General features: G+C 40.9%; 1 protein-coding gene across 1 annotated transcript in view; it reads left to right on the top strand.

The window, feature by feature from the left end:
* RAD54L (RAD54-like (S. cerevisiae)) overlaps nt 1-12,806 on the top strand; it is a 51,918-nt gene that overhangs the window by 23,523 nt on the left and 15,589 nt on the right. Inside the window, exons 6-10 of the mRNA XM_006899018.1 lie at nt 404-539; nt 1,145-1,214; nt 1,327-1,615; nt 1,885-2,009; nt 9,919-10,069. Of these exons, the coding sequence (XP_006899080.1) occupies nt 404-539; nt 1,145-1,214; nt 1,327-1,615; nt 1,885-2,009; nt 9,919-10,069 (771 nt within the window). The remainder of the gene's footprint in view (nt 1-403; nt 540-1,144; nt 1,215-1,326; nt 1,616-1,884; nt 2,010-9,918; nt 10,070-12,806) is intronic.

The raw sequence follows: 12,806 nt of genomic DNA, 5'->3' as shown, positions 1-12,806 counted from the left end.
TAAAAAAATAATAATAATAACCTTTGGGGGAGAAAGTTTGAAGATCACTGTTCAGCAGTGACTGACTTTCAGAGACCTGCATAAGGTTATATTTTATAGTCTTCACAAGAACTTTCAAGGTATCATATGAAGAGCTCCTTGAAGGTCAAGGTAACTGGTAGGCTTACATTTCATTCAGTCTAAATGAATTCAGTAGCATCTCTTTTATGAGACAGACTGGAGGGGAGTCTTGGATTCTACAGAGATTTTTCTCTATCCTATGAAGAGCATATAATTTTACTAAAACTGGGCCTGAGGGGAAGGAGGCAAGCTCTCAATGTCTCTCAGTGCTTGAAAGGTCCTTTTAAGATTTCAGACCTTCTCAGGATTGACGTGTTTATTTCTGATAAATTACTGGTTTTAGGTCCTCTGGGCTTTCGAGCATTAGGTCTCAAAAGGGCTGGAGTCCGCCGTGCCCTCCATGACCCATTGGAAGAAGGTGCCTTAGTTCTGTATGAACCGCCTCCACTGAGTGCCCATGACCTGCTGAAGCTGGACAAGTATGTACATTGGTTATTTCTTGAGCAGTTTTGATCCTTTAGGGAGTTCTAGGGGCCTAATCTCTAGGGAGTTACCCTGCTAATCCAAAGACAGAGTCTCTCTGGTGGTTGGAATCCGCAGCTCCTCAGGAGAAAGATGAACAGTCTCTTTTCATGTGATTTTTAGACTTGGAAACCCAATGGAGGGTCAGCTATGAGTCACTTCCAACTTGACAGTAATGTATTTTTTTTAGTTTTGGTGTGATTTCTTCTTGGGATTAGCATGTTTTCAGTGTTGTCAGGCCTATTAGAATAGGAGTTGAGGAAAGGATGCCTGAGGAACACGATGGAGTCATATCCAGTTAGTGGGGTTTCTCACCACTGCTGTTACTCCCTTCCTGCCAGATTCACCAAAGGGAGCAGGATGGGCTGAGCTGATCACCTTGGAAACCTCTTCTGCCTAAACTTCTAACTTTTGGAGTAGGAATTTTCTTTGGTTTGTCTATCAAGCTAAGGAGGTCCTCTCCATCAGGTTGCTACCACTGTTGCTTCTGCATCAGAATAACTTCCCAAGGGTGTGCTTTTGTCCATGTCTGAGCTTTGTTTTCTTTGCTATAATCTTTCAGAGAAAAACTTCCCGTCCATGTGGTCGTTGATCCTATTCTCAGTAAGGTCTTGCGGCCTCATCAGAGAGAGGTAAGTGGGGATGGAGAAATGAGATATGGTCTGGTAGTGGACTGGGGAGGCTGCTATCCCTGGGTTAATGCAATGTGAGTGACAAGATGGGCTATGTGCTATTACTCCCCAGGGAGTGAAGTTCCTGTGGGAATGTGTCACCAGTCGGCGTATCCCTGGCAGCCACGGCTGTATTATGGCTGACGAGATGGGCCTGGGCAAGACATTGCAGTGCATCACATTGATGTGGACACTTTTACATCAGAGTCCAGAATGCAAGCCAGAAATTGACAAAGCAGTTGTGGTATCACCCTCCAGTCTGGTGAAGAATTGGTATAATGAGGTTGGGAAATGGCTTGGAGGGAGGATCCAACCTCTGGCCATTGATGGAGGCTCTAAGGACGAGATAGACCAAAAGCTGGGTATGTGGCCTTACCGAAGATGGCTAAACTCTCATAACAAGTCTATTGCTTGCTTTCTTACATGTATGCTCTTATATGACAGAGCTGAGGACAGTGTGAAATAGAAGAGAATTTCCATTATAGGTAGTTGAAATAGTTGACTATTTCCAGATTAAAGTACTGTCAAAAACTGTTTTCCTCTTTAAGATAATATTAATAATTAGGCACTGAGTTTTGATTAATTCCTTGAGAGTATGCACTTTGTTCCCTTGTTACCCTTCTTGTTGTAGAAAGATTCATGAACCAGCGTGGAGCCAGAGTGCCTTCTCCTATCCTCATCATTTCCTATGAGACATTCCGCCTTCATGTTGAAGTCCTCCAGAAAGGGAGTGTTGGATTGGTCATCTGCGATGAGGTACTTTAACTCTCAGCAGTGTGAGTGGGAGGGAAAAACCCCTTCAAACTCTCCTTATAGAACACTGTCATTCAAAGGCTGTACTATCCATTAGGAAATGGTTAGGACTGGGGATGATTCCTTAGAGAAGCTACGTGAGAGGGAGAACCCTTGATACCAATCTATCATGAGAAAGGGCAAACGCTGCTCAGGTCTGAGGAGGAGGTCCTGTGGGTTGATTGGTTGTTACTTCCAGACAATATTCCTAGATAAAAGAAGGACTTCTGGAAAGATGGGAGGGATTTGTGTACCTGGAGGGACATTCATTACATAGTGGTTAGGAGAGCAGGTTCTTTCCTGTGGTTAGAGAGACCTCTATTCAAATTTGAGCTCTGCCATTTGCCATTTTTACTGAGATTTGGACAAATAATAATCTGAGCCTCTGTTTCTGTACCAATAATATGGGGTAATAATCTGTGTCTTCTCTTGATGTACTGTTCCAGTTGGTTTTGGATAATCTTCAGGATTTTGCTAGTGTGTGACATTAGTGATACTGTTTGATAATTTCCACACTCTGTCAGGTCACCTTTCTTTGGAATGGTAATAAATATGGATCGCTTCCAGTCAGTTGGCGAGGTAGTTGTCCTCCAGATTTCTTGGCACAACCTGGTGAGCACGTCCAGGGCAGTATCTGTTGAAATATGTCAATTAGAAGTCCATCAATTGCTGGAGCCTTATTTTTTACCAAGTCCTTCAGAGCAGCCTGTACTTCTTCCTTCATTACCATTGCCTCGTTAGCATAGGTTGTTTCATGAAATTCTTCTCTATTAACCACTTCTTTTGATACAGTGACTTTGTATATTCCTTCCATATTTTAATTCTTCCTGGTTCTGCCCATAGCAATACATTCTTGAATTGGTTCTTTAGTTTCTTCAGCTTAAGAAATGCCGAGTGAGTTCTGAGTCCAGCTTCTTGCACATTTCATTATAATACTTTGCTTTGTCTTCCCGAGCTGTCCTTTGAAATCTTCTATTCATCTCCTTAACTTCTTGATTTCTTCCCTTTGCTTTGACTTCTCGGCACTCCAGTGCAATATTCAGAGTCTCTTTTGACAACCATTTTGGTCTGGAACAGTACATTGACAGAGAGCTGCCAAAAGTACAAACTGGGCTTAGAAGAGGTCGTGGTGCTAGAGGCATTATTGCCAATATCAGATGGATCTTGGCAGAAAGCAAAGAGTACCAGAGGAATGTCTCTCTGTTTCATTGACTATACAAAGGCATTTGACTGTGTGGATCACAATACATTGTGCTAACCTTGAGGAGAATTCCAGAACACTTGATTGTACTCATGGAAATCCTATATTCAGATCAGGAAGCAGTCCTCAGAACAGAGTAAAGAAATAGTGCACACTTCAAAATCAGGAAAGGAGTGTGTCAGGGATGCATCCTGTCTCCATACCTTTTCAATCTGTATGCAGAACAGATCATTCAGAAGACTGGGCTTTCTGGGAAAGAATGTGCCATCAGGATTGGAGGAAGACCCATCAACAGCCTACATTATGCAGATGGCACAGCCCTGCTTGCTGAAACCAAGAAGAACCTGAAGTGCTTGCTTCAGAAGGTCAAGGACTGTAGCCTTCAATATGGATTGAAGTTCAACATCAAGAAGACAAAGATTCTCACCACTGGGCTAGCTGGCAGCACCATGATAGATGAAGACAAGATTAAGGTTAACAGCTTCACCTTGCTTGGCTCCACAGTCAACACTCTTGGCACCAGCAGCCAGGAAATCAAAAGACAAATTGCACTGGGAAAATCTGCTGTCAGGGACCTCTCCAGAGTACTGAGAAGCTATAATGTCAGTCGATCCAGGCCATGGTCTTTGCAATTATTTGCTATGCATCAAAGAGCTGGACAGAAACTTAGGATGACAGAAGAATCAATGCCTTTGAGTTGTGGTGCGGATAAGAATCTTGAACATACCATGGACCTCCAAGAGAACAAACAGGTCTGTCTTGGAGAGGGTGAAACCAAATTTCTCCTTAGAGGGTAAGATTTTGAATCTGTCTCCCACACTTTGGGCACATGAAGAAGGACATCATGTTTGGAAGAGTGGAGGGACAGCACAGGAGAGAAAGACCCTGCATGAGATGGATGATACAGTAACTGGGGCAATGTGGGTAGGTGTTTTGGAGTCTGTGAGACTGGCTCCGAATAGAGCAGGCTTCAGAGCTGTTGTAGATAGGGTCACTGTGAGTCACAGACTTGACAACACATAACCATAGCAACAACAATCTTATCTCCTAAAATATTATTGTGAGGATTAAATGAAGTGTTTGAGAGAAAGCTCTTATCATGTGAAGGGAGTATGATAAATGTCTGCTCTGGTTTTGATTAGGCTAGAGTAATATGTTTCTATATGAATAAAAGCACAGAGACAGGAAAACCTGGTGTGGACAGTAGTGTTGACTTCCTGATCCCTCTCTTGGGAACCTAATGGAAACATGGCAGTAGTCACATCCTGTCCTTTTCCTCTATTTATTATGCATAAATGTAGTAGAAAGGAATCCTTAGAAAAAGTCCTTAGAATAGCTGGGAACTTCCTAGTTTAGAGAACAGTCTAGAACTTGAGGTAGCTGCCATTGTTTGCATTTCCTTGGAAAAAGGAGTTAAGGTTACTTTGTGTACCCTTGAGGCTCTGGTAGGCAAGTGCCTGAAATACTTGGGCTCAACTTTAAACTGATTAGCCAGTTTGACTATTCTCTGAGCCCAGTATCATCTAGGAGGGAACGAGGAGAAAAGCTTACTTTTGGATTCCATGTTTGTTATTTGTGATCAGTTTTCCAGTTGAGCATTTGTCTTTGTGTAGTGTGTCTGTGTACTACTGATAATCAGTTACTCATTCTTCTAGGAAAGAGTAGAGATTGAACAGGCTGAGGTGAGATACATGTGCAGCTCAGGTTCCTAGCATCTGTTTCATCTCCATGGAGAGAGTCAGATCCAGAGTCCAGGGAATTGTGCAAGAAGAAGGCAAGCTGTAGCTGTTGAGCTTTTAAAGACTTAGTGCCTAGATTTTCTTCTGTTTCTCACCCTGCCCTATTTCATAAGGTGACTGTTCAGGTCACAAAGAACCAGACTACCTCCTGTCAGACTGTAGTTCTGACCCTCCTTCCTACTCACTGACCTCTTCATTTATTTGCCAGTTCTTTATCAGTTGTCAGAGACTTGGAGAAGCCAAAGGCCTGAAAGATGGCATACACTCAGTGAAGAATATTTGTTCTTTTTAGATCTTGGAAAAGGAAGGTGCCACTCCAGCTTATGTGTTCCCAACATCCACAGTAGTTTCCTCCCAGCTGACCCTTGTCTCTGGAACACATTGTTCTTTATAATAACTTAAGTATAAAAACCCTTAATCCTAAAAAATAGCCAAAAAAAAACCAAACCAAAAAACCACACACACAAAAAGAAAGAAAAATGCACCAAACAAAAAACCCCCTTAATCCCTATAGCAATGTGAGGTAGGCAGGGAATATCAGATGACTTGGTATAAGCCTAAGCTCTGCCACTTATAAACATGAATTTAAATAGGCAATCTTGTTCACCATTCTGATCCTCAGTTTCTTTGTATGTAAAACAGGCATTGTAATTTCCACTCCTTTAATTGTTGTCTGGGTCTGGATTATGATTGGTTGATTGATTATTTGCTGTTGAGTTAGGACTGACCTATAGCTGACCCTCCAGTGGGTTTTCAGAGGCAGTAAATTGCATGGGGGAGAACTGTCCATCTTTTTCCCATGGAGCAACTAATAGATTTGAACTGTATACCTTTGTGATTATAGCGTAGCTTCTTACCACTAGGCCACTCAAGTTCCCTGTCTGGATTATAAGAGACTACTTAAAGAGTAAAATACCTAATACTGTCATACTTAGTGCCTCACACATTAAAATGGTTCAATAAGTAGTCACAGCTATTTTTATGTACAAGCTTTTCATAGAAGTGTAAGAGACCAACAACTTGATCATTGAGGGAAGATTTTTATAGGAAATGATATGGGAGGAATTTGTGGAAGAGCATTCTGGGAAAGAGGAGTAATAGGCAAAGAGATATAAGGAATTCTTGCTTTGGGGGAAAGGAGAAGGTAAAGCTCCCTAAAGCATCAATGTGACAAGCTGTGATGAGTGTTGGAGAGGTAGTAGAGCTTGGACTTAGTCCTGTACACAGAAAAATCAGTATAAATTCTGCATTTAATTGCATCATAAATGGCTGACCAGAGGGAGCAAGGCTGGTTCATTTATTCATTCATTCACTAGTGCTTGAGTTAAATAGAGCTCTAAAGGGAAGCTCAAAAAGGTAATATGAAAATGTGCGAAGTTCTGGACATTTGATGGTAGTGGTTGTTGTTTACCCTCGAGTCAGAACCAACCCATAGCTGACCCTTCAGTGGTTTTTCATAGGTAGTAAATCTCGTAGCAGGAGATGGCTTGTTTTTTCCCCATAGAGCAGCTGGTGAATTTGAAGCTAAACCGTTGTGTAGACACTTTGATTCCTTACCAATAAGCCACCAGCGCTCCCTATATTTGGTTAGAAAACAAAAAAGCAAGACCATGCTCAGCATTTCTCAAGCTGAAAGAACTGAAGAAGAAATTAAAGATTTGAGTGGCAATATTTAAGGATGCACAGAATATTGAATGATGCAAGAAATACCAAAAGAAGGGGCAAGAAATATAGGCATTGTGTGTGTGTGTGTGTGTGTGTGTGTGTGTGTGTGTGTGTGTAAACTGATCCCATTATGTTCAGCCATTTTATGTATTATTGTGTGATCCAGAACCAATAGGAATGAAGGAAGAATTCTAAGCATCACTGAAGGCATTTGTAAAAATGCTTCAGGAATTGATAAACTGGTTGAGATGTTTCAACAAAAATGTGCAAATTTTTGAAGTGCTCACTTATCTGTGCTAAGAAATTTCAAGACAATTATCAAGACTGGGAGAGATCTTTATTTATGCCTACTCAAAAAAAAAGATGATTCAGTAAAATGTAGAAATTATTGAGCAATGTCATTAATGTCACATACAAGTAAAATTTTGCTGGAGTCTATGAAAAAAAGAAACTAGCTAGAACAGTCGATCCACAAGGAACTGCCAGAAATTCAAGCTGAATTCAGAAGAGTCAATAGAACAAGAGATGTCATTTGCTGATGTCAGATGGATATTACTGAAAGCAGAGAATACTAGAAAAGTGTTTACCTGTGTTTTACTGACTATACAAAGTCATTCAGATGTATTAGGATCAAAGAAAATTATGGATATAATTACAAAGAATGGAGTTCCAGAACATATATTTGCACTCAGGGAATCTGTGTGTAGACCAAAAGACAGTCATCAGAACAGAATAAGGGAGATACTGCATGGTTTAAAATCAGGAGTGATGTGTAACAGGGGAATATTCTTTCATCATACTTATCCAGTCTATATATGCTTAGCAATAATCTGAGGAGCTCAGCATAATAATTATGTTGTTGTTGTTGTTATGTGCTGTCGAGTCCCCTGCGACTCATAGCGACCCTGTGTACAACAGCCCTAAACTCCACTCTGTCCTGTGCCAATCGCAGTCTCTGACACTCCCATCCCAATTATCCCAGTCACTGAATCAATCCACCTCATAGAGGGCCTTCCTCTCCTGCGCCGTCCCTCCACCCTCCCAAGCATGATGTCCCTCTCTAAGGACCGGTCTCTCCTCACAACATGTCCAAAGTATGTTAGACAGAGCCTCAGAATCCTTGCCTCCAAGGAGCCACCCGGTTTAACCCTTTCCAGGACAAATCTGTTTGTTTTCCTAGCAGTCCATGGTATTCTCAGTACTCTTCTCCAGCACCACAGCTCAAAGGCATCAATTCTCCTTCTATCCTCCTTGGTCATTGTCCAACTCTCTGATGCATAACAGGTGATTGCGAAGACCATGGCCTGTATCAGACGCACCTTAGTCTCCAAAGAGACACCATTGCTCTTCAGCACTTTGGAGAGGTCCCTAACAGCAGACTTTCCCATGGCAATGCGCCTTTTAATTTCCTGGCTGCTGGTGCCAAGACTGTTGACTATGGAGCCAAGCAAACTAAAGCTGTGTACAATCTCAATCTCTTCATCATCCATCCTGATGCTGCCAATTGATCCAGTGGTGAGAATCTTTGTCTTCTTGACATTGAGCCTCAATCCATATTGTAGGCTGCAGTCCTTGACACTCTGCAGCAGGCGCTTCAGGTCCTCTTCAGTTTCAGCAAGCAGGGTTGTGTCATCTGCATAACGCAGATTGTTGATAGATCTTCCACCAATCTTGACCCCACATTTCTCCTCATAGAGCCCAGCCTCCCGGATAATCTGTTCTGCATATAGGTTGAAAAGGTATGGAGAAAGGATGCATCCCTGGCATACGCCCTTCATAGGAAGACTTATTAATAATCTGTGACAATCTCTAAGGCACACAGCTGGAGAAGGAGGGGCAGGCTCCTCCTGTGCCAGTCGAATCCAATTTGACGGTACACAGCAACAACAACAACAACATCAAGATAAACCCAAACAATCTGTGATATACATATGATACAGTCTTCCTTGCCGAAAGTGAAGAGGACTTACTGATGATCAAAGACGACAGCCTTCAGTATAGATTACAATGCAATGTAAAAAAGATACTTGTCACAACAGAACCAATAAAGTGTCATGAAAATGGAAAAAAGATTGATGTTGTCAAGAATTTTATTTTACATGAATCTATAATCAACACCTTTCTAAGTAGCAGTCAAGAAATAAAAAGATTTGCATTGACCAAATATGCTATAAAAGATTGCTTGAAGTATTAAAAAGCTGTCATTTTGAGAACCAAGATGCCCCTGACCCAAGTGTTGATATTTTCATTCACCTCATATTCATGCAAAAACTCAACAATGGATAAGGAGAACTGGAAGAAGAATTAAGATGCAGGCCAAGAATATGCTATGGGCTGCCAGAATAACACCTCTGATGGGAAGAAGTACAATCATAAGGCTGCTTAGAAGTGAGACATTCTCTCACATAGTTTGGGCTATTAGGAGGGATTAATCCTGGAGAAGGACATACTGCTTAGTAAAATACAAGGTTTACAAAAAGGAGAAAGACTGAAAAAGGTGAATTGATATGGTGGGTGCAACAATGGGTTCGAACACAATAATAATTGTGAGGATGGAGTAGATCCAGCACCATCTGTTGTATCTAGGTTCACCATGAGTTGGAACTGGTTGGACAACACCTGATAACAACAGCCCAGTGTGAGGTTGTTTAGGGGTTTGGTGTAGGAAAATACCTCATGTAGGCTTGAGGAATAAGAGAAGGTCGTAAGGAAGGCCATTTTGAATTTTCTTGATAAAAGCTGGAGAGAGATACCAAGATTGTGTTTGGGTTTTAGGCAGAGTGAATTGAGATTAAAGAATTTAGAGCTGTATGCAGTGTGGGTTGTGGTAGGAAAAAAGAGGAGTTTTGGCCTAGTCCCTTTTGTGCTGGGAGCCCAGTGACTTGGAGGATAATATAGAAGTCATCTAGTTCTGGAGATGATTGAGTTGAGAAGATCGTTGGGAGGGAGGATTTTCTGAAGACAAGGATCTATAACATTGCCTCATAATCTCTAAGAAGGATAGAGAGGTTGTCAAGGTTCTAGAGATTGGGATTAGGAAAAGGAAAGGAAAATGTGGAATTTTTCCACAAAGCCTGGAAACATCAGGTCTCTCTCAAACCTAGTACTTCTTCCTAAGCAGCTCTGTCTTACTACTCCCTGTTCAGTTTGCAAGGCCTCAGGATCTATCATGTGTATAATGCTTATTTTCCTGTCTACAAAGATCTTGGTTAACATCTAAGGATGCCACATTATGTCCAAGTGTAAGTAAGAATTTATTTTCTTGCAGGGACACAGGCTCAAAAACTCTGAGAATCAGACTTACCAGGCCCTGGACAGCTTGAACACCAGTCGCCGAGTGCTTATCTCTGGGACACCAATCCAGAATGATCTGCTTGAGTATTTCAGCTTGGTACATTTTGTTAATTCCGGCATCCTGGGTAAGAATCTAGTCTTGTCCACCTTGTTGGAGAGGAGCCAGAGGGAAATCTAGTTATGATCACTAGGCACTCTTTTTGGAAAGCTTTTTTTCCTTTTTCTTCCCTATAGAGTAGTAATGCCATTGGGAATCTTAGTTCTTCTAAACAGCTCAGCAAAACCCATTCTTACTATTTTTCCACTATGATGGTGTTGGTAGCTACATATTATTCCTCCTAAACAGTTCTCTCCCTCATCTGTTTCAATGCAGTGTACATTATTTATCCCCTCTTAGTTTTCTCCCAACTCCAATGTCAGTCCCACTTTACAATAGTGGCATTATGCAGTATTTGTCCTTTTGTGACTGAGATATTTCACTCAGCATAATGTCCTCCAGGGTAACCCATTCTGTACACTATTTCATGAGTTCCTTATTTTTCTGTGCTACATAGTATTCTATTGTGTGTATATACCTGTATATACCAGAGCTTCTCTGTCCATTCATTTGTTGATAGGTTGTTTCCATTTCTTTGCTGTTGTCAATAACGCAGCAGTAAACATGGGTGTGTATATATCTGCTTGGATGGCAGTTCTGGTTTCTTTTTTTTTTTAGATACACAGTTCTGGTTTCTTTAGGGTATATTCCCAGTAGTGGAATTGCTGGGTCAAATGTTCTTTCTATTTCCAACTTTTTGAGAAAGTGCCATGCTGCCTTCCATAGTGCGTGCACCATTTTACACTTCCACCAACAGTGAATAAGGGTTCCAGTTTCTCTACAACCTTGCTAACATTTGTTTGCAGCTCTTTTGAATTTTGCTATTCTTATTGGGGTGAGATGATAGCTCATAGTTGTTTTGATTTGCTTCTCTCTTAGAGATACAGCTTTTAAACATTTCTTCATGCATTTGTTCACCAACTGAATGCACCATCTGAATGTTTTCCTTGGTGACATGTCTTTTCATATTCTGTGCCCATTTTGCAACTGGGTTGTTTACCTTTTATCTTGTTGTGGTGCTCGAGTGTTCTATAAATTCTAGATATAAGTCCCTTGTCAGACATGTCATTACCAAATATTTTTTCCCAGTCTGTGGCTTTCTTTTTTTACCCTGTTGGAGAAGTTTTCTGATGTGCATAGGGATTTCATTCTTAGAAGGTCCCATTCATCTGTTTTATCCTCTCCTATTTTTAAGTGATATTAATTCTTTAAAATAATGCTGCTGTAAATGTTTCCTTACATGTATTTACATGGACACAGTATGCATTTCTGTCAAGTATATATCTAGATGTAGAATTGCTGGGTTGCACGTTATTTCTGTGTTCAGCCCTAGTACATACTGTTGACTGTCTTTCAAAAGCAGTTTGTGAAAGTTTGAAGTACTGCATGTGTGAGGGTGGCAGCACCTGGCCTCCACTAACTCACAAGGAAACAGAATCTTCTGCAGCAGCACAAAGCTGATTCCAGTGAGGGTAGACATGTCCTGTCCATGTTCCACATCTTCAGCTATTCCAGTATCAATAATCTATCTCATAGGGAGCTACTAGGTTTGATAATTCGTTGCAGTGCTCAGATAGAACTCATAAATAGTACTCACAGTTATGGGATTTATTAGGAATGTAACATCTTAAAATTCAGATTGGAAACACTCAAAACACAGGGTTTTTTTCAAATCAAGATAGCCTTTTCTCAAGCGTATTTGCAAGCAAGCCTCTCTTCTAAGCCTTGCTCTCTTCCCCACTTGAGCCAGTGTTACAAACCTTTTTTAGTGTGAAATCCCACTCTGTAAATAAGCCACAACTTAAAGGCATCATTTATTCTGTCATCCTTATTCATTGTCCAACTCTTTTTTTTCTTTATTTTGTAACATTTCATTTATTCATCTTTCTGGATTATATATTCATAATTAGCACATGTTAATTTTCTAAGTATGTATTCAGTACCCACTACATTCCCATCACTAAACAACTTGAAATTAATTACCTGCTGCCATCAAGACAGTTCAGCTTGTGACTTCCCATTTGGGGTTTTTTTGTTTGGTTTTTTTTAATGTAATGCTTTTTAAAAAAAAATAATTTTAAACTCATTTACCCACAGAGTTCTTACACATTGCCTCTCATACCGGTTCCTCCCTCATTTCCCCAACCCACCCTCCTCCACCCATCAAGCTGTGCAAGCCCATGATAACACCCCTAGCCCCACGTCTCTGCTCCCCTCTCCTCCTCTTGGATCGTCATACATGTTTTATTAGTCATCTACTTCTATAATAATGGTCTTATAAAACTATAGAACACTTCACAAATTCATGTCATCCTTGTGCAGGGGCCATGCTAATCTTCTATCATTCCAGTTTTAGTATATGTACTGCTGAAGTGAGCACTCATTGCCCAACTTTTAGATGAGGTATCACTATGAGTCAGAACTAATTTGACGACAGTCATGAAGTTACCCAGCCATGCGGTGGATATAACAAAACCACTGACTATAAAAGCCATCTTGAATAATCTACTGCAGTACATGTTTGTATCAGCAGTGTCTGATACATTAGCAAATTTTTTTTTCTTTTTCTTTTTTCCCCTTGTTGTGTACCATCGAATCAGATCTGACTGGCACAAGAGGAGATTGCCCCTCCCTCTTCAGCGGAGTATCTGGTGGATTCAAACAGTGCACCTTTGGGATTTGCAGTGTAGCTTCTTGCCACTAGGCCACGAGAGCTCCCTTCAAACTTTCTTAGAAGTCTTGTTGTTATGTGCCTTCAAGTCACC

The sequence above is a fragment of the Elephantulus edwardii genome, unplaced genomic scaffold (assembly GCF_000299155.1).
Source record: "Elephantulus edwardii isolate Elephantulus edwardi_28Jun2011 unplaced genomic scaffold, EleEdw1.0 scaffold00243, whole genome shotgun sequence".
Taxonomy (NCBI): domain Eukaryota; kingdom Metazoa; phylum Chordata; class Mammalia; order Macroscelidea; family Macroscelididae; genus Elephantulus; species Elephantulus edwardii.
The sequence above is the reverse complement of the archived record's forward strand: the minus strand, read 5'-3'. Positions and strand labels throughout refer to the sequence as shown.